This window comes from Tupaia chinensis, unplaced genomic scaffold (assembly GCF_000334495.1).
Source record: "Tupaia chinensis unplaced genomic scaffold, TupChi_1.0 Scaffold148607_1, whole genome shotgun sequence".
In the NCBI taxonomy this organism is placed as follows: Eukaryota; Metazoa; Chordata; class Mammalia; order Scandentia; family Tupaiidae; genus Tupaia; species Tupaia belangeri.
Window position 1 is genome coordinate 500,318 of NW_006208456.1, and position 21,952 is coordinate 522,269.

A 21,952-nucleotide genomic window follows, 5' to 3' on the forward strand; every position below is an offset into this window, starting at 1 on the left:
CCCTCTGGGGATTTGGCCATAGGCTGGGTCACTCTCTTAACTGCTCCCACAAGACATGGTGTGAGGAGGCAGACTATCTCTTGAGTGCTTGCTCACCTGGGTGCTCCCATAGACATAGGAGGCAGTGAGAAATGTGAGATCACTCCAGTGGCTCCCAGGGCAAGCAGCTGTAGGTGGGATTGATGACCTAACTGCTTCTGTAGGACATGAGTGGAGGTGGTTACAAGGTGGTTTTGTGCAGCTGCAGCCTGACTGGGTGATGGTATATGGTGTTCTGGACTCCTCCTCGAGGGCAATTCAGTAATATGTCTTCCCCTTCCCCTAGCTGCTTTCCAAACTGGGCTCGGAGTCTGTGAATTCCTCAAGATTCCCTTATAGTTAAGACTTAAGGTGTCTGGGTTGTTAATAGGGGTTGCTGGAGATATTGCATGTGTCCCTTCCTCACCTTGAGACATCCTTTTTTGTTTCTGAGCTGTTCTCAACTGCAATCATGAGGCAGCAGACACAGGACGCTTTGCTCTCCCACCCCCTGCAATGCCATCCTGAGTCTCTGTACTCTGAGACACCTCCACCACATCCTCACTGTGCTCTAACACTCCCTCAACTGCTCCAGCTGAGTAACGGCTTCTTATTTTTTGTTTTGGCCCTTTTTAGTGGGAGAGAAGTGGTTTAGGCACCTCTACTCAGGCATTGTGCCAGAAATCCTGAGTCGTTGGTTTTTATTACCAAGTATTTCTTGTGAATTCACCCATTTTTTTATTAATGCCTTTTATCCAGAGCCCTGTTAAATCACAATTTTGCTAAGGATCAAACCACCCTAAACTCAGTGACATACAACAGTAAGCATTTTCTCATTCACGAGTCTATAGGTCAAATGAGGTTTGTCTGGTCTAGCTATAGGTACAATCCCAATTGCTCTAAGTGTCTCTCATCATCCTTGGAACAACAACTATCTAAAATTTGTTCTTCTTTTGGCAAAAGACAAGAGGGCAAGGGCAGAGACTAAGCACAAACATGCAGGTACATTACAAGCCTGTGCTCACATTGCCTTCAGCAATATCCCAGTAACCAGTCACCGGCAAACTCTAAAGCCAAGGAACAGGTTCCCTACCCACCATGTGGCCAGAGCAAGGGTTTGAGAGTATGTTAACAGTCAGGAGGAGTCAGGGGTTGGGAGCCAATAATTCATCTTCTACACCTTGATGTGGTAAGCTATTGCTGGAGTGTAGTCCTCTTTCTGATCAGTTGAGGGATATATCCTTTTGATCTTGCTATATTTTATAAAACCTTGATGAGTGATACAGCTCTTGTTACACTGTGGGCTACCTTAAGAAGACAAGACTTCCTCTTTAGAAAGTAAGTCCTTTAAGATTCAGTTGTGTGAAAAAGCAACTAAACTGTGAGTTTAGGAGAGAGGCATTCTGGAGAATTTCTCTGTATCCAGCCCATAGCAGCAGAAACTGCAAACTCTTACCATCTTGTGCACACTCAGGACCTAACTGAATTGAATTATTGTGTTACTTCCAAATCTCAGTGATTTTCTGGCCATTTATAGAAGCTATCAAATATAACCGATACTTCTAGTTTCAAGTAATACACTAGAGCAAAAGCACTGATTACTTTAAAAATATGATCATTTTTCTATGCATATCTCTCCTTGGCTATCAATAAGTAAACACTCAAAGTACTCTAAATTGTTGGGTTAAGTTTAGGAGACAGAAGCAAGCAATGGCTGAGCTGATTAACATGGTATGGATTAAAGTCATTCTTATGCTGTCATTCAACAGAATACAGGTCTTCAGAGGATAACTCCTTCTCCTAGCATAATACACTCATGTACTGCCCGAGGAAATAGAAGCTTAGGATTCTTCCTCATTCTCAGTACTTCTGAGGGAACCCCAGGAATATCCCAGGCAGAATGATTTCTCTGCATGACTGTTTTTTTCTGGGAATCTTCTTAAAGACTGAATAGCTTAAGAATTAGAAGCCTGAGCTCTGGAGTGTGTGACTGGGCTCAAACTTGGCTTCCTAACGGGGTAGCTACGTAACCCTGCGAAGATCATAAATTTTGCTTAACCCCTGCAGCAGTCATTGATGTTGACCAGAGATTTTCCTTTTTTATAAGAATTATTTAACTTTATTTATTTATTTTTTCAGTTTGATCAGATAGAGAGAAAGAGAAAGTGAGAGAGCAAGCCACCAGGTCCAGGACTGGAGCCATGATTGGCCGTGCGGGAGTCCAGCACCTTGAACCCCATGCTACCTGCAGGCCTCATGATCAGAGATTATTAATTCCCATCACTTCCTCACATGTAGAGGACTAAGCCCTCTGCTTCTGTTGTAGTTTGGTGGCACCATGTTACTACTGACCAAAAAACTGTTAGCAAACGTGTTTGTGTGTGTGTGTGTGTGTGTGTGTGTGTACATACATACATCTTCTGGGCTATACCATTTAATATCTAGTGAGAGACTCTCCAGAATTCTCTCTTGTTCCTCTGATACAGTGACCAGCAATGTTCAAGATGGTAACTTCCCCATCAGTCTAGGCCCAGAGTTACTCCCATAAACAATCTTCCTGTTGACTGTTTATTTCTCTGTCATGTTACATGTTACATGACAGAGAAATAAACTTGGTATATTAAGCCACTGACACATTGGGGGCTATTCGCTACCACAGTTTAACCTAGTCAACCCTGATTTATATACCTCATTAAATCTTAGTTTCTTTATCTGGAAGAATCAGAAAGATAATTCAATCTAATGAAATTATAAGGATTAAATAGGATTGTGTGTGTGTGTGTAAAATACTTGATACCCAGCACCTAATAAATTTTAATAAATATATTGCTATTGTTAATGATAAGATGATGATGTTATGGTATGTCCATACTTTATCAAGTTATCTATTTCTATCAAACAAGTGATTAGTCGTATGTCTTTGAGAAAAATCACTTAATCTTGATTTTCTATAGTAATATGTTAAACTAGATGATGAGCTACAGCTTTCAACTTATTATTTTTTTTTTTTTTTGGAGAGGTTTTTGCTATAGGGCGTGTGTGCTCGCCAGACAGACAGAGACATAGAGATAGAAAGAGAGAAATCACCCCCCAGGGGGGATGGCCACGCCGCAATCCCTTCTCCTCCATTCTCCTCTCAGGATCTTGGGCACGCACGCACACACTCCCAGCTTGAGTTTTAAGCCACTGGGTCTGGGATGGCGAACCGCAGTCGACTACATGGGAGTCCAACGACATAGCCATTACGCTAACTGCTGGTCCCCAGCTTTCAACTTCTAGCCTTAAAATTATGTTTATACATCTGGGCTATTTATAAAGATACAATTTACTACTACTGCTTGAGAGAAAGTAACACTTCTATTCCTTATCTCTTTCAGATTGAAGATATCATCACAAAGATGCAAGATGATAAGACGGGGGGTGTGCCCATCAGAACAGTCAAGAGTTTTCTCTCCAAAATCCCCAGTGTTGTCACAGGTAAGGTCCTCTATACAAAGTCCTGGTGACAATCAGAACTGGCTACAAAGAGTTATGTTGTCTCGATTGTAACCTTGTGTGGGGATGGAGGGGAGCTGTCTAAGTATCTGTGAATAGTGGAAGGGAAATGTTCAACGTGTTTCTTAACTCAAGTGCCATCCTGGCCTTGGTTTCTAGGAAGAAGCCACTTTTACCAGTCATTAAGAATAGCCTTACCATGACCAACCCTTCAAGTGTATATAGGTTGAGGCCTCTGGGAATAAACAAGTCCATTAATTAACTGACCTATCAGCAGTTTGGCCTGTAGCAAATGCACAAGTACAGAAATATTTTAAAAATTAAGTTAAAAGTTTGGGTTTTTTTTTAAGAAAGTGTGTGTTCAAATTAAATGAACCATTTTTAAATTTTTTAACTCATTGTATTTGAACCCCTGAAGAAGTGGTTTTAATTTTTTTTTCTGCATCTTTTAGTGTTTAATGTACTCCAACATTTAAAAAATGTTGACAAAATATACCAAACACATGGTTATAGTTTCAAGAATAATACTACCCGTCACATGTACCTACCATCCTACCTTATCAATAATTCATTATCAGTATCTTAGAGTTCCCTTATAAACCTACTGAATCACATCTACCTCCCAACCACTGTCTATTTTTATGCTAATCATTTCATTGTTTTTCTTCAGTTTTATTACATAGGTAGTATGAAGTATGCCTTGGAGTCCAAACAAATAGCCAAATAAATTATAAAACTTTAGAAGATTCTCCCATTCTTAAAATTGGGCTATATGCTTTCCAAAATTTGGGAACCAAAAGGACTTAGTTTCCACTATACACTTATTATAATGGCTAAAATTTTAAAAATAATAAAAAATTAAACAAATGTTGGTGAGGATGTGGATCAACTAGAATTTTCACATAGTGCTGATGCGAATGTGAAATGGTGCAGCTAATTTGGAAAGCAGTTCAGTAGTTTCCTGTAAAATCAAACATATGCTTACCATATGACCCAACAATCCCACTCCTAGGTATTTACTCAGGAGAAATGGAAACTCGTGTTTACACAAAAACTTGTACATAAGTGTTTATAGCAATTTTGTTCATAATCTCCAAAGACTAGAAATAAGAACACACACTATTTGGGGGTAGATCAGATACAGGCTCTTCTGTGAAAGAAAAAAGGAATCAATAATGATTAGATTAATGGCTTGAGCTAGAAAAAATGAAGTTACCATTAATTCCAATGGGGGACTACATGAGAGGAGCTGGAAGGTTGTTGGTTTATTTAGCTAAAAGATCATTTTAAGACAGGTTAAGTTTTAGGGTCATCTTAGACATTCAATTGGAGGTGACAAGTAGGTGTTTAGATATGCAGAATTAGATTTGAAGGGAGTATCTGACCTGGGGATGTAAGCAGTCAGCAGCTAGGTGGTGTTTCAAGCCACAGGGTTAAGAGCTCACCAAAGAAGAAAATATAGACAGAACATGCAGTCCACGTCCTAAAACTTGAGATATTTCGATCTACAGAGGTCAGGAAGAAAAGGAAAAAGCAGTAAAAGAAATAGCTAGAAACAAGGAGGAAAGTCTGGACCATATTTTTGGGGGAAGCCAAAATTTCTGGAAAGCATTTCAAGAAAGAATGGAGTGATCTACTATGTCAGACAGTACTGATAACCCAAGCATGCTAAGAGTAGAGAATTGGCCATAGAGTTTAGGAATACTGAATTCATTGCTGACCTTAATGAGTGTATATTCTGTCATATATTGGGAAGAAAAACTCTTACTGGAGTGGGTTCAAGTCAGAATGGAAGGGGAATAATTTTAGGTAGTAAGTATAATTAGTCTTTGAAGTTTTCCCATAAAAAAGAAGTGAGGGGCCAGCAGGTGGCGTGGGGTTGAGGTGATGGACCACGTGGCTGACCATGGTTTGAATCGCAAACCCGGTGGCTTGAAACTCACCCTGGGTAAATGTGCATGTCCAAAATCCCAAGAGAAAAATGGAGGAAAAGGGATAACGGTGTGGACATCCTCTGGGCAGTGATTTCTCACTTTCTCTATCTCTGTCTCTCTAGTGAGTACACACACCCTATAACAAAAATCTCTCTGAAAAGAAAAAAAGAAAGAAAGAAAAAGAAATTCAGAGTCAGGAGGTGGCATGGTGATTAAGGCACTGGATCCCATATGGGTAGCTGCACGGTTTAAGTCCCAGATCCAGTGAATTGAAAATCATGCTGGCACATACACATGTGTGCCCAAAATCCTGAGAGGAGAATGGAGAAAGGATTGTGTATGACTATTCCCCTAGGGGGTGATTTCTCTCTCTCTCTCTCTCTCTCTCTCTCTCACTCTCTCTCTCTCTCTCGCTCTCGCTCTCTCTTTTTCTCTTTTCTCTTTCTCTCTCTCTGATGAGAAAGAGTGTCACTGAGCAAGAACTACAAAAATAAAAAAGGGAGGGGGGACAAGCAGTTGGCATAATGGCTGTGTCACTGGGACTCCCATGTAGATGTCCGCAGTTTGAGTGCTGGACCCAGTGACTTAAACTCACACATGCCCATGTGTGCCCAAAATCCTGAGAGGAGAATGGAGGAAAAGGGATTGCAGCGTGGCCATCCCCCTTGGGGGTGATTTCTTGCTTTCTGTCTCTGTCTCTCTGTCTTTCTGGTGAGCGCATGCGCCCTATTGCCAAAACCTCTCAAAAAAAAAAAAAACCCCACGCCAAAAAACCCCAAAAAAAAAAAAAAAAAAAAAAAGGCAGTAGTATCTATAACACTAAATTAGATCGGGACATGAAGGTTTGAAAATAATGTAAGGATGATAATATGTTTATATAATGGCAACTGTGACTCAAAAAAGACAGGGAAATGGCGCAGGAGAAAGTGTGTGATATTAATGAATAAGTCAGAGGGGATCGAATCTAATGTGCAGATAGGTAGTTGCTTTAGCTAGAAACATGTACAGTTTATTCATAGGAAGAGAAAGGGAGAAATAAATGATGCACAGACATGCAGTTAAGTGAGGAGATACAATGGGAGGTGTGGGAATTTGTAGAAGTTCTCTTTTAATTGTCTGTTTTCTTAATGATGACAAAGGGGGATGTTGAAGATGTGAGGAGAAACTAGAAGCTATGAAAAATCAATTTGGAGAGTAAAGAAATTGATTGAACTAGAGAAATAGAATTTCAATGTCTAGGTAGCATTAAGGACTTTCTTGGGAGTATTAATGTTTATGAATTTAAAGAGAGAATTCTTGCTCCAGCCACATTTAGCTCTGTGGTTTCGGACATGTATTAGGTTAAAAAAAAATGTACTTAATTAAGGCTATAGTGAGTTTGGGCAAGAGAATAACTAAAATTATTGACCATTACATTTTGACAGTGAGGAGGGAAGTAGAAGATGAGATGGATGAGGATCAGTGAAGAGTAGTGATGACAAGATTGTAAGTGCTGTGACAAAGGAATTTTGAAATCGGAGACAAAGGAAAGAGAGCTAAAACAGGTGATGGTGGTTGGATAGTGAAATATTTGGAATGGAGATTATGGAGTGGTTTCAACTCTTGGTGGTGGCAGGATCTAAGGGATGACTTCGCAAATGTGACTGAGATAGGATGGAAGGCAAGATCACTGGAAGAAAGGTGGTCAAGGAACTGCGAAGCCATGCTGTTAGAAGATTGACCTTTATGGAAAATGAAGTCACTAGAGGGGAAGTGTTAAGAGGTGCTTGTGATTTAAAATCTTTGTGGAATGAGAGGCAGAGACCCCGGGATCAGTAGATGACTCTTACAACAAGGGGCCTAGGTGGTTTAATCAGATGTCATGAGAATCAAAGCTAAGTGGTTTGTTTGTTTGCTGCTTTAATGGGCGAGAAAGGGAATGAAGATATTCTGAAAGAAGCCTTGAGAATCAAGATCATTTGCCTTAAAACCCCAGGGTATATAGCTCATGAGGAGAAATAATTCTCACCTGAAGAAGTCTGCAAAGCAGGGACCAGCAGTTAGCGTAATGGCTATGTCGCTGGACTCCCATGTATTCGAACGTGGTTCGCATCCCGGACCCGGTGGCTTAAAACTCACGCTGGGCGTGTGTGCATGCGTGACCAAGGTCCAAAGAGGAGAATGGAGGAGAAGGGTTTGCAGCATGGTCATCCCCCCTGGGGGGGTGATTTCTCGCTTTCTGTCTCTTTGTCTCTTTGTCTGTCTGGTGAGTGCACGCGCTCTATAGCAAAAACCTCCCCCCACCACCAAAAAAAAAAAAAGAAGAAGTCTGCAAAACAGTGGGGTCACTGGGGTGGACAAAAAAATGAGGTAAATATTACCTGATTTTACTTATTATTGACCATGAGTTCCAGAGGGTCATTGAAAGGGTTTTAGGAAATGGTAAGTATGTGCCCTGGGTAATAAATGTGCACAGTTCCTTTGTTCCAGGCATTAGAGTAGTCACAGACATAGAAAGATAAACGAGAACCTGACTTCTTTCTTCAAAAGCTATTAATCTGCTGAGAGAAGCAGACACAGGGAAACCAATCATTGTATGAGCTATGTGCTTCAATAGAAGAATGGACAAAGTACCATTTAAGCCCAGAGAACAGAATCATGAGTTTTTCTTGAGTATGTCTAGAACATTTTTCTGAGAACGTGTATCAGCTGTCTAGTGCACATAACAAACCACCACAAATAGTCATGGCTTAAAACTATAATGACTTTTTATTTGTCATCATCTGATTCCATGAATAGGCAATCTAGGAAGTTCTGGGGCTGGTCTCACCCATGAAGTCATAATCCTCTGATGGTTCAACTGCAGCTAGGGTGTGTATTATGACTTTACTCATTCACTTGGCAGTGGTGCTTACATTTAGCCGGGTCTCAGTTCTCTTCCATATCACTCTGAATCCTCTAGTAGGTTAGACTTGGCTTCTTCATAATCTGTTGATTTCAGGATTCCAAGAGGGAAAGGGTAAAAATGGCAAGGCATTTTAAGACCTAGGCTCCAGAACTCATGCAACATCTAGTCGATCACTTTCTGTTCTTTATGATTCATAAAGCTAAGCCTAGACTGAAGAGGTTGGAAAAACCAATTCCACCTTCTAGTGTAGAAATAGCATGTCACCTTGACCTAGAGAGACATGATTCACTACAGGCCATTATTATAATGGTCTACCATATGAAGTAGTTTTAGAACTGGATCTTAAACATGAGTGGAATTCTGAGAAAGGTCATTCCAGTAGAGAAAATAGAATTTTCATAGGCCCAAATACATAACAAAACATGCCCAGCCCAGTTTCAGTAAAGATGAACTTGTTCCCATGGTTTTAGTTTAAAGCACATTTAGGTATGTATATATTTAAGGAGAGGAGTACACTGGCAAAACAGTCACAAAAAATAAAAGGATCTGAGACTTAATCTTAGTAACAGGTTATAAAGGAACTTTGGCATATAGATTTTTATCTTGAAAATAGTGGGCTGCCATCAGAGGTTTTAAATATGAGGGAAGTCACATCTATGAAGTAGATGAAAGACTAAGCTGGAAAAGATAGAGAATATGGGAACCAGCAGTTGGTGTAATGGCTATGTCGCTGGACTCCCACGTAGTCGACCGCGGTTCGCGTCCCGGACCCGGTGGCTTAAAACTCACGCCGGGTGTGTATGCGTGCGTGCCCAAGATCCCAAGAGGAGAATAGAGGAGAAGGGATTACAGCGTGACCATCCCCCCTGGGGGGTGATTTCTCGCTTTCTGTCTCTCTGTCTCTCTCTCTGTCTGTCTGGCGAGCGCACGTGCCCTATAGTGAAAAAACCTCTCCAAAAAAATAAAAAAATAAAAAAAGAGAATATGGACACTAATTAGGGAGTCTCTGGATGAGGCAATTTAAGCTTGTAATGAGGAGAATCAGGCTAACAACCACAGCCATCAACTGAAACTACATCTTTACAATTATACACCATCGACTACTCACACAAATCCTGTGAGATGGGAACTGTTATGATCTCCATTTTATAATGGAAGCACTGCTCATTCAACTTTTTCCAAGGTCACACAACTTGTAAATGGCAGAATCTCTGCCTTCAGGGGCCACTGTAAAAGGATAGCAGAAGCAGGATTTAAGACATTAGAGGAAAAAAGCAGATGAAAAGATTGGTAGAGCTTGGTGATTGCATGTGGTATGAGTATAACTCATTCAGAATAGAATCAAAACTAATATTATGGATTAAAATCATTCGTTTCTGAAACCCTACAAAAATTAGAATAAAAGATCTTTATTTTAAAGACATAATTCCAAAGTTGGAGACCATTAGTTTTATAATGATCTACTATGAGATAGAAACATTCTTATATTAAATACCTTTGAAAAGATAGTCTAATACAAAAGATAAGTCTCAAGATGGGCAGATTTTCAAATGACTCATGGAAAATTGTCTCCCAACACAACAGCAACAAAATTCAGGAATCTGAAAAGCAAATGAGTGGTGGTTACTGACAACAGCCCTGAAACAACCTAACCATCGTTTATCAATAGAGAAAGCTAAGAAACAACTCTATTTATATGATAGAATCCTCAAAAGGCTGTAAATAGTGGCATCAGCAGACTGTCCATCCAGTTAAGAGTTCTTTTAGCCCATATACTCATTAGCTTAACTACTGAACAGGCCAATCACTAACTTAAGTTCTACTGCCTAGCAAAAGAAGATCCTACCCTCTGATAAGACAGCTCAGGTTATGTTGAGGTGGTCCCTAAGACCAGTCAAACCTCGGGACAGAAGACTAATCTCACACTCAGCCTGCTCAAGGTATCAAACATGACATGTAACCAGCACCTGCTGCGGCACAGCAATCAAAGGCAATTAGAACACAAGAAATTCACTCCACAGTGCCAATCAACACACAAAGACTTTAGTCTCACCAATGAGTATTCAGCAACCACAGACCGAAACAAAGAACTCAGCTGTAATATTGTCAGATGGAGCCACAATTATAGCCAACCCCACGAACAGTATGTTCAGACCCACAGTCAGAGTGCTGGCACCAACACACCAGCCCCAATCTCTTTACTCCCACCAACTTCCTCTAGAGAAAAACCTTGGGGTAGTATTTCAGGAAACCATGATTCCTTCTCACCCTTCTAACGTTGCTGGCACTGGAACAGAGAGCCACGTACACAAGAATGAGACCCATTGGTACCAAAACTTAGGTGGAAATCCACGAATAAATCTACTCTGTTACTGTGCCAACTGAGCCTGCACCTAACAGAACAGTAATCAGCCTAGAGTGCAGTCTTTCCTCTAGGGCACCAGCCTCTGCAGACTTTCTAAACATTGATGAAACAGCCGGACTCACATCGCAAACCAATAGACACTTTTCGAACATTTGAAGGAGTTTTTCTCAACAACAGCTGGGGAAGTAGCTTTTTCTCGGTGGAGACTCCTGTTCCTTAGTGAAAAGGGAAAGTAAAGGTGAAAGAATGCTGGACTTAATGATGCTGGTTTAACCAACATAGCGTCTCTAGCTCTTGCCTTGCTAGACAAGAAACTGTGTGTAACTACACGTGACCCACCATCCGAATAAACAGCAAGCAATTTTAGTGGAAGAAGGCAAGTAGCTTCCTCCCAAAGATTACTCTGATGAGGAACATGTGCATATACTACATTCCACTACCACCAGAAGCTCAGGAAAGCTACTGAGCACCACTCTCCTAGCAGCATGGTGAAAATCGAAGGTAAGACCATTGTTAACCGGCAGGAAGCAGCCCTCAGGGAGCGGCACTCTGTTGGGAGACCCATCTCTGGCTGTCCTGTTACTACACCAAGTCTGAAATCTCACCACATTCTCCAGGTCATCCCAAACCTAAAAGGAAAGTAATCATTGGTGACTTCTATCAAACAAATAAATGAACGCATGTGGGGCCAGTCCTATAGCCAGTGGTTAAGGAAGCTGGATCTCACATAGCCAACCATGGTTCAAATCCCAGACCCAGTAGCTTGAGAAACATGTTGAGTGTATGTACATGTGTCCCCCTAAACTTAACAAGGTGGAGAAATGGAGGGGAAGGGATTGTGGCATCACACTGCCCCATTGGAGGGTACTGGCTCCCTCTTTATTTCTGTCTCACTGTCTCTCTCTGGTGAGCACATATGCCCTCTGGCAATTAAAAAAAAAGAAATATTCAGATGTGTACATTTGTAATGGATCAAATCATCTCTGCAAAATCTCTATACTGAAGACTTTAGAGTATAAGGAAAAGTTTCCAGAACGAAGGTCAAAAAAAGGTCAAAATTGAAATGTAAGAAGAAACAGGTCTTGGGAATATGGATTTTGAAATTTGTGAGGAATGAGGTAGGGATAAAGAGGAAGGAATAGTTGTGAGTAGAACATTGAAATAAATTTTTCTTTTTTTCTTTTTTTTTTTTTTTGAGAGATTTTCACTATAGGGCGCGTGCGCTCGCCAGACAGACAGAGAGAGACAGAGAGACAGAAAGTGAGAAATCACCCCCCGGGGGAATGGTCACACCGCAATCCCTTCTCCTCCATTCTTCTCTCGAGATCTTGGGCACACACGCACACGCGCCCGGCGTGAGTTTTAAGCCACCGGGTCCGGGACGCGAACCGCGGTCGACTATGTGGGAGTCCAGCGACATAGCCATTACACTAACTGCTGGTTCCCCGAAATAAATTTTTCTATAATTCACAAGTGACATCAAAGAAATCCATGGTACCAAGTGATACATAAAGTTCAGAGTTAAAGGAATATTATGTATTTCAGATGAGTTCTTTTAAGTAGGCTTTGTAGTGCTTTAATTTATAGCTTCCCAGATATGACTGCCATCTGGAATAGTGACACAAGAGATAGTAGGCATTTTTTTACCTTTGACCTCACAAATTGGATTTATCTAGGACCCTTACAGAGCCTAGAGGTTCCTTTACCAATATAAGGATTTGCGGAAGCTATGGATTTGGGAGAAAAAGTAGTCTTAGTCATTTTGAGTTTGAGGTTTTGAAGGGACATCAGGTGGTGCTGACTAGAAGATGGTTGAAAATGAGGGCATAGGTCCTGGAGAACATTTTATGTAAGAGTCGTGGATTCAGGAGTCATCAGGGCCCAAGTAGCAGAAAATCCAGGGACATGACAGGCACTAAACTTTCACGTCTCCATCTGTAAGCCATGTGTTAGTCTGTTACCCAACCTTGAGATAACATGCTAACCCACTTACATCTTCTATGATTTTGTGTTTGTAACTTCCCCTCAATATGTAAAGGAATGACCTTCACTTCTCAGATTGGGAACTCATGTGTGAATTCAGACATTGCTTCGATGAAGAGGATGAAAGAATGCCCATTGGTTCACCTGTGGCATATAGATATATTGAGAAGGGATTACTTACGTGCACTGAGATAGGGAAAGGACATATTTAAGGGAAAATCAAACACAATAAATGCCTATTAGAACACAATCCCTCTAAAACTTGAGAAATTAAGAGCTATAAGGGGTGAGGTTTAACAAATAGATGTTCCCTAAGGGAAAATAGATGGAGATTTTGAGACAGAAAAGGAAGTAGGGAAAAAAGAAGACTTCAACATTAGATCAAAAACTGAAGCCTTTTGGGAGAAGACTCATTCGTAAGAAATAGAAACCATGCCACGCATCTCTCCTTCCAAAGCCTTGATATTTCCAAAGTACCCATGGGAAGGGTGTTTGATACTCGACCTACCTCTCCCTTTTCAGAATGGCAGATCACTCTCCTCATATCCTCCTTTTTTAATAGCAAGAAGGTAACAAAGATGATAGTCAGAGCCAAGATGGTGAGGGTTCTGAATTCTACCTTCAGTGTGCCAGCCCCATCCACTGCCCACCTGCCCTCTCTGTGATAGACACATCCTGGGCAGAGTGCCTGCCAACTCCAGGAAAGTGGCCAGACTGCACGGCCCTGCCCAGCTGTCAGACACGGTCACTCCAGGATAATGCTCCATCACCTGAATGTCATGAAGAATTGCCCAGGGAATTGGGAGATTGATTTCTTCCAGGTCACACTAAGAAACACAACTCCTAGCATTTACAAGCCTTAAGATACAGCTAATCTTACTTATTCTGGGAGACAGAAAAATTGAGTCCCAGAGACACAATGTAATGTGGTTTAAAAATATATATATAGGGACCAGCAGTTAGCATAATGGCTATGTCACTGGACTCCCATGTAGTCGACCATGGTTCGCGTCCCGGACCCAGTAGCTTAAACTCACGCCGGGCATGGGTGCGTGCGTGCACAAGATCCCGAGAGGAGAAGGGATTGCGGCGTGGCCATTCCCCCTGGGGGGTGATTTCTCGCTTTCTGTCTCTCTGTCTCTCTCTGTCTTCCTGGCAAGCGCACACGCCCTATAGATATATCACAGCTTGTTAGGGACAGAACTAAGACTAGAATCTGTATTCCTCACTACCATTGCAAACTGTTTTCACTACTTCATGTGGAAAATGGTAGACTCGGGGCCAGCAGGTGGTGTGATGGTTGGGGCACTGGACTCTCACATGGCCGACTATGGTTCAAGTCCCAGACCTGGCAGCTTGCTTTCTCCCTCTCCCTCTCTCTTTCTCCTTCTCTCTCTCTCTCCCCGCCCCCATTCTCCTTCTCTCTATGTCCCCCTCTCTCTGGTCAAATTGAAAAATAATAATAAATTTTAAAAAATAAATAATCCTTTAAAGTTTTTTGAAAGTATTTATTGTTATTTATACATTCAGTTGCTACGCATCATTTAGGTTGTAAAGAGAACTTACCCAGCATGATATACACCTCAGACCAATCCAGTTGCGAATACTATACATGTCATCATCAACAGGAATAAACTATATCTGTGTCCCAAAAATGTCTTACCTTTCCATTTTATATATATATATAACTCTTAAAAAAAAAAAAAGAAGAAGAAAGAAAGAAAAGAAAATGGTAGACTCTTAAATTACAAGTTCCTTAAAGATGTTTGATGCATTCTTCCCACACATGAGAATTACTTGGGTAACTTTGAAAACACAGATCCCAGGACATTCTCAGGGCCTAGACTTAGTGACCTCTATTTTCAGCACCTTTCTAGGTTATCTCCTACAGTCCGTCTGAATCTGGAAATGAGTATAAGCCCTGCCGAGTGCTCTTCCACCTCTAATAAATAAGTTCCACGAAGAATGTCATCATCTCTTATTCCATCTTTGGACAACTTTGACCTTGGAGAACTTCTTCCTATGATTAATTTACCTGTCTCCCTTTTTTTTTTTTCCACTCATTAGTCCCAGTTCTATCTCTTTATTACAATCAAAGAAGAGAGAAATGAATTTGATTAAAATTATACTTACTTAGTTCTTTCTTATGAATTTTTATTACACAAGTAGTTTTCAGAAAGCATTCCAGACATACACATGCATTTTTATTTTGCTTATGTCTACACATTTTTTGCACATATACATTTCTCTTTTCATAATCCACAAATTTATTTGGGTATTGCTCTAGGTTGACACAACATTTGAAAGTACTTTCCTTATGTCTCCCTGACAATACAGTTAGGGAGAAAGAGTTCAGGGTTTCAAACTGCCTATGTGACTTGAACTGGTAGGTATGAGACCTTGAACTGGTGACTGACCTCTTTGGGTCTCAGTTTCCTCATTTTTTAATTGATAGGTTTTGTTTCTTTTCTTTTCTTTTTCTTTTTTTTTGGAGAGGTTTTTGCCATAGGGTGCATGCACTCACCAAAAAGAGAGAGAGACAGAGAGACAGAAAGCGATAAATCACCCCCCGGGGGATGGCCACCCTGCAATCCCTTCTTCTCCATCTTCCTCTCAGGATCTTGAGCATGCATGCATGAGTTTAAGCCATGAGTTTAAGGCATGAGTTTAAGCCACCGGGTCCGGGACTCGAACCACGGTCGACTACGTGGGAGTCCAGCGACATAGCCATTACGCCAATTGCTGGTCCCCCTTAACTGATAGGTTTGGATTAAATGATACTTGTTTTCCATTCTGGCTCAGCTCTTCTATGATTCCTCACAGGATATATACAAAAGCCTGTCTGAAGTTAGTGCTTTCTATTTTTTCCTCTGGATGTTCTAGCCAAATTGACTCCTGGGTTAATTCAGGCCACCAGTTTGCTTTGAAACTGTAGTACTCCTAAAGCAGTAAACAAAACAGCCATGTTAGAAACCTGAATTACTCCCAAATTAGTCAAAAGTCTTAGTCTTTGTTACTGTCCATCTACTTCTATATCGCTGAAGAAAAAGAAACGAGAAAAGTGACTCAAAATAAAGTTAATTTGTTAAGTCCCCGTAGTAGGCTGAATAATCATTCCTAATGCTACCAGGTCCAAATTCTTGAAACTCATAAATGTTGTCTTGTGTTGATAAAATGTCTTTGCAGGGGTGAATAAGTTAAGGACCTTGAGACGGGGAGATTGTTCTGGCTATTCCAGGTGGGCTCTAAATGCAGTCATGTGTTTCCTTATAGAAAAGAACGAGAGGAAGATTTGATACAGACAGGAGAGGAGAAGGCCATGTGACTTCATAGGCAGAGATTGTTGTAGTCACAAGCCAAAGAATGCCAGTAGCTACCAGAAGTTTCCCTAGAGCCTCCAGAGGGAGTGTGGCCTGTCAACACCTTGATTTCAGACTAATAAAAGGGATTTTGAACTTTTAGCCTCCAGAACTGTGAGAAAATACATTTTTGTTGTTTTAAGCCACAAGGTATGTGGTTATTTGTTATAGTAGCCGTAGAAAACCAATAGAGTGCCAAAATCGAACTAAACACTGTAGTGAGAAGGAAATGACAGAATTAGGTTCTAGAAAATTAAGATGTTATTAACTGAAAAAAAAAGCAACAAGCAAAAGTTTATAAGTAAGTGTATTCCAAAGTTTTAGTAGAAACTATAAATTTTAATATTAATTTTGAAAGCAAATCACACTGACATGAACTTACACACTGTAATTATTCAATGAGTCATCAGCTTAGATTACCTAATAATGTTATAACACAAATTTTATTTGCCTACTTCTAAATGTAATTTAAAATATCTTTCAGATATCCTAAGTAATGCTATTACTGCTACATTTGTGATGAATTAAATCAATCAGTAGTATATAAAATGTTATTTGTTTTTAATTAGCTCACCAAAATTTAATACATTTATATGTAAGTATTATTGCCCTCAAGGATTCACTTCGAGAAGTAGCATGTTTATTTTAAGAATGCTTTCATTGCTTTGATATTTTTCTAGGTTTTCTTTCTGGTAAGAGAGTGTCAAGCTTCTAGAACCTACTTAAATACCCTCAACAGAAGCAGTCATAAATCCACATCTCTATACATGTATTCATATATGCTTCTATATAGTCAATTCCTTTTTGGAGATTCTTGCTTTGGGGAATAGTGAACTAGCATACTCAGACAATCTGGATGAAAATAACTAAATAAAGAAAAAAAAAGCTAGGAAAAAAAAATGATCTTCACTGGAGAGTTAACAAAAGCGAAGAATTCCTGAGCCAGGATTCATGCTAGTATGAACATCCATAGATATAATCCTGGATTTGGGTGCTGTTTTAGCCTTGGGGACATTTGACAATTCAAAGAGGCAACTGTGAAACTCAGCATTGCTTTCAATAGCATCTCAGCATGAGGGTAACTAAGTGATATGTGAGGACCACTGAAGATAGGGGCCCTGATAAATTCACTATGTTTTGGATCAAGACTCTCAAAGGCTATACTGTAAGAGTAAATGTGAAGTGAAAATATTCGGCTTTCATGCAGGTTGAAGGCCAACTTGCAGACTGAAATAGACCAGAAAAAAATCTAAATTCTCAACATGGGTAAGGTGATCCCAGATTGTTAGTCTAAACCCTGGGCACTTGAAAGAAACCAAAGATAACCAATAAACCAATAAAGTTATCTTTCTAAAGATAATAAAGTTATCAGTCCTGAAATGGTTTGAATTTCTAAATATAAGGTCAATATCCATTCAAAGATAGATCAGGCACTCGAAGAGACATGTTGACATCAATGAAAACTAATAGAAACAAGAGGTGATAGAAATTACTCAAAGGAGCTCTAGATATTGAAATTATCAGACACTGAATTAAAAAAATCCATGAGGACTATGACCTAGGAGATAGAGGACAAAAAAGGGGAAATTTCAGCAGAGAACAGCAAACTATAACAAAATAATTCAAGAAAAGTTTCATGAAAATTCTAGAGACCACCAGTTAGTGTAATGGCTATATCGCTGGACTCCCATGTAGTCGACCGTGGTTTGAGTCCTGGACCCGGTGGCTTAAAATTCACGCCAGGTGCATGGGCGTGTGTGCCCAAGATCCTGAGAGGAGAATGGAGAAGAAGAGATTGTGATGTGGCCATTCACCCTGGGGAGTGATTTCTCACTTTCCATTTCTCTGTCTCTCTCTGTCTGTCTGGAGAGCACATGCACCCTATAGCAAAAACCTCTCCAAAAAAAAAAAAATCTAGAACTAAATACATTTAATAACCAATATTAGGGACACAGTGCATGGCATTAACAACATATTGAATACTGTTGAAAAGAGAATTGTACTGGAAGACAGTTCAGAATTTTTAAAAATCTAATATAAATACAGAATCAAAAGTATAAAAAAATTGAAGAAAGGTAAAAAAAAAACACAGAAGATATGAGAAGGTTAAATGAATTAGTTATATATATATAAGAGAGATTAACTGAGAATCTTTCCCAAATTAATGAAATATGCCAATCCACAAAGTCAGAAAGCACGATAATCCTCAAGGAGAAAAAGAACACACCTAGAAACATCATAGGAAAATTATAGAAAAACCAAAGACAAAGTTGAAAATGGGAAAAAGTCCCAATTGGCTTCTTAGGTAATTTGTATTAAAGATTTCAAAGAAAAGATAAGACCAATTCTGCATTGAGAAGTTGGTAATATTTCCTAGTTCATTTTATAAAACTCAGAATATCCTGATACTAGACCCAACCATGATGGTACAATGGTAACACAATTCTCTGTGGTGCTGGAAGCCATATGGAAGACCAAGATTTGGCTTTTGAGTCAGCCTGTACTCAACAGCACACATATGTGTATACCCTTGACCCTGGCTAGCTGGGAGGGAGGACTCTGGTGCATGACTCTATTGAAGGTACTTGTCTATCTGTCCATCTCTCTTGTGAGAAGGAGAAAGGGAGAAAGGAGGGAGGGAGGGAGGGAGGAAAAAGAGTACCTGATACCAAAAACAAACCAACACGGGATTAGAAAACTATCGTCAATGTCTCTCATATAAACAAATGCAAAAAACAATGACAAAATATTAGCAAGTAGTATCAAGTCATATATCTAAGTCAGGGATTGCCAAAGTTTTTCTGTAAAGGCCAGGTGGCAAATACTTGAAGCTTTGTAAGCCATACAGTAGCTGTTGCAAATAGTCAACTCTATCACTACCATGGAAAAACAACCACAGGTAGTATGTCCACAAATGGGCCTGGCTGTGTTCCTGTGAAACTGTATCTATAAAAACATGTCCCAAGCCATAGTTTATCTATCCCTGCTTTAGACCTATTTCACAAACAAGATGTTGAGCAAAGAAGGCAGGTGCTGAAGGATATACACTAAATGATTCCTTTATGTAAAATTCAAAAACAAGAACTAGGGGACAATAGTATTGAGTGGAGTATATATTTAGATAATAGAAGAGACAGAAAAGTATGGAAGTGTTACGATTTTTATTAATATGGTTTTTTTTCTTATTTGGTCTTTAGATCTCTCTGTTGAGAGTGGCCATAAGCCAATTTAGCACTCTTTAGGAGAGCCCTGATCCAGGAGAAACTTAGATTCAAGTGCATCAGTTAAGGGAAACACAATGGGGAAGCAAAACCAAATGCATGAAATAGAAGAAATTTTTTACTCACAGGTCCTGGGAGGATAGGGGTGCAAACAGAGGGTGTCCAGACGCTTAAATGTTATAATGGGTGAGGAATGAGAGACAGAGGACCTGTGGGACTATACCTTTAGTTAGATCCATGGGCATTATCCATTACACTTTCCTACCAAGGTTGTGGATTGACTAGTTTAAGAAAACACATAAGGGAGAACTTATTACACTACACTGGTATTGACCATTAGGTTTTACGATGGTCAGCATCTACAAGAAGTGTTGGGTTTGGGGTCAGTGAAATGAGGAACGAGTAGGCTATAAAACAAACAACATCCCTGGGGAGGGAAGTTTTAACGTGGCCAAAGATAATGTGATATGACTGGATTTCAGATAATTTATATCAGGCCTAAAAATGGATGCTGAGGTATCAGTTGTGTTAAACACATTTATAACAGGAAGTGATTACTGTTTTAAGGAACAGTAAGTTTTTTGTGACTGGAGCAATACCTCAAGGGACTATTGGAATGTTGAAAAAGCTGTTTTTAAATGCCAATTTTGCTGACATTAATTTTTTAATAATTTAACTTGTATATATTTTCTTTAGTATTTCACAATAAAAAGGTAGCTTTCCTTTTTCTTTTTCCTTTTATTTCACAAAAAATAATTGGAAGTCAGTTGGCGAATAAGTTCTATAATGAAACAGGCAAATGCCAATTATTGTTTCCTTGTTGTTCTTACAAACTAGTTCATAAGTTTGTTTGCAAAGATTTGCTTTGTTTTGTTTTTTGAGTGATTTTTGCTATAGTGTGTGCTCACCAGAGAGATAGAAAGAGTCAGAAAGATGGAAAGTGAGAAATTACAACCCCCCCACCGGGGGGGATGGCCACACCACAGTCCCTTCTCCAGTATCCTCTTGGGATTTGGGGCACAAACACACATGAGCCCAGTGTGAGTTCCAAGCTGCCAGGTCCGGGACTTGAACTGCAGTTGACTACCTGGGAGTCCAGCGATGTAACCATTACTCCATACGCTGGTCCCATGTTTCCAAAGATTTTCTGACACAATTGTAACATAGCCAGTACTGATTGAAAGATGGGTGTGACTTTTGCAAGACCAACTCTGAAAAAGATAATGCTTAATTAAGTATTGTTTATGCTGTGGATAATAGAAGAGACAGAAAAGTATGGAAGTGTTACGATTTTTATTAATATGGTTTTTTTCTTATTTGGTCTTTAGATCTCTCTGTTGAGAGTGGCCATAAGCCAATTTAGCACTCTTTAGGAGAACCCTGATCCAGGAGAAACTTAGATTCAAGTGCATCAGTTAAGGGAAACACAATGGGGAAGCAAAACCAAATGCATGAAATAGAAGAAATTTTTTACTCACAGGTCCTGGGAGGATAAGGGTGCAAACAGAGGATATCCAGACGCTTAAATGTTATAATGGGTGAGGACGTCCTGGGAGGATAGGGGTGCAAACAGAGGGTGTCCAGACGCTTAAATGTTATAATGGGTGAGGAATGAGAGACAGAGGACCTGTGGGACTATACCTTTAGTTAGATCCATGGGCATTATCCATTACACTTTCCTACCAAGGTTGTGGATTGACTAGTTTAAGAAAACACATAAGGGAGAACTTATTACACTACACTGGTATTGACCATTAGGTTTTACGATGGTCAGCATCTACAAGAAGTGTTGGGTTTGGGGTCAGTGAAATGAGGAACGAGTAGGCTATAAAACAAACAACATCCCTGGGGAGGGAAGTTTTAACGTGGCCAAAGATAATGTGATATGACTGGATTTCAGATAATTTATATCAGGCCTAAAAATGGATGCTGAGGTATCAGTTGTGTTAAACACATTTATAACAGGAAGTGATTACTGTTTTAAGGAACAGTAAGTTTTTTGTGACTGGAGCAATACATCAAGGGACTATTAGAATGTTGAAAAAGCTGTTTTTAAATGCCAATTTTGCTGACATTAATTTTTTAATAATTTAACTTGTATATATTTTCTTTAGTATTTCACAATAAAAAGGTAGCTTTCCTTTTTCTTTTTCCTTTTATTTCACAAAAAATAATTGGAAGTCAGTTGGCGAATAAGTTCTATAATGAAACAGGCAAATGCCAATTATTGTTTCCTTGTTGTTCTTACAAACTAGTTCATAAGTTTGTTTGCAAAGATTTGCTTTGTTTTGTTTTTTGAGTGATTTTTGCTATAGTGTGTGCTCACCAGAGAGATAGAAAGAGTCAGAAAGATGGAAAGTGAGAAATTACAACCCCCCCCCACCGGGGGGGATGGCCACACCACAGTCCCTTCTCCAGTATCCTCTTGGGATTTGGGGCACAAACACACATGAGCCCAGTGTGAGTTCCAAGCTGCCAGGTCCGGGACTTGAACTGCAGTTGACTACCTGGGAGTCCAGCGATGTAACCATTACTCCATACGCTGGTCCCATGTTTCCAAAGATTTTCAGACACAATTGTAACATAGCCAGTACTGATTGAAAGATGGGTGTGACTTTTGCAAGACCAACTCTGAAAAAGATAATGCTTAATTAAGTATTGTTTATGCTGTGGTTGCCTTAAATTCAACT

At 39.8% G+C, this 21,952-nt stretch overlaps 1 protein-coding gene across 6 annotated transcripts in view; it reads left to right on the forward strand.

Annotated features, from left to right (window-relative positions):
• RGS6 (regulator of G protein signaling 6) overlaps positions 1–21,952 on the forward strand; it is a 614,581-nt gene that overhangs the window by 409,885 nt on the left and 182,744 nt on the right. For all 6 annotated transcript variants that reach the window (XM_006170490.2, XM_006170489.3, XM_006170488.2 and 3 more), the window contains exon 3: positions 3,396–3,495. In XM_006170490.2, coding sequence (XP_006170552.1) covers positions 3,396–3,495 — 100 coding nt within the window. The remainder of the gene's footprint in view (positions 1–3,395; positions 3,496–21,952) is intronic.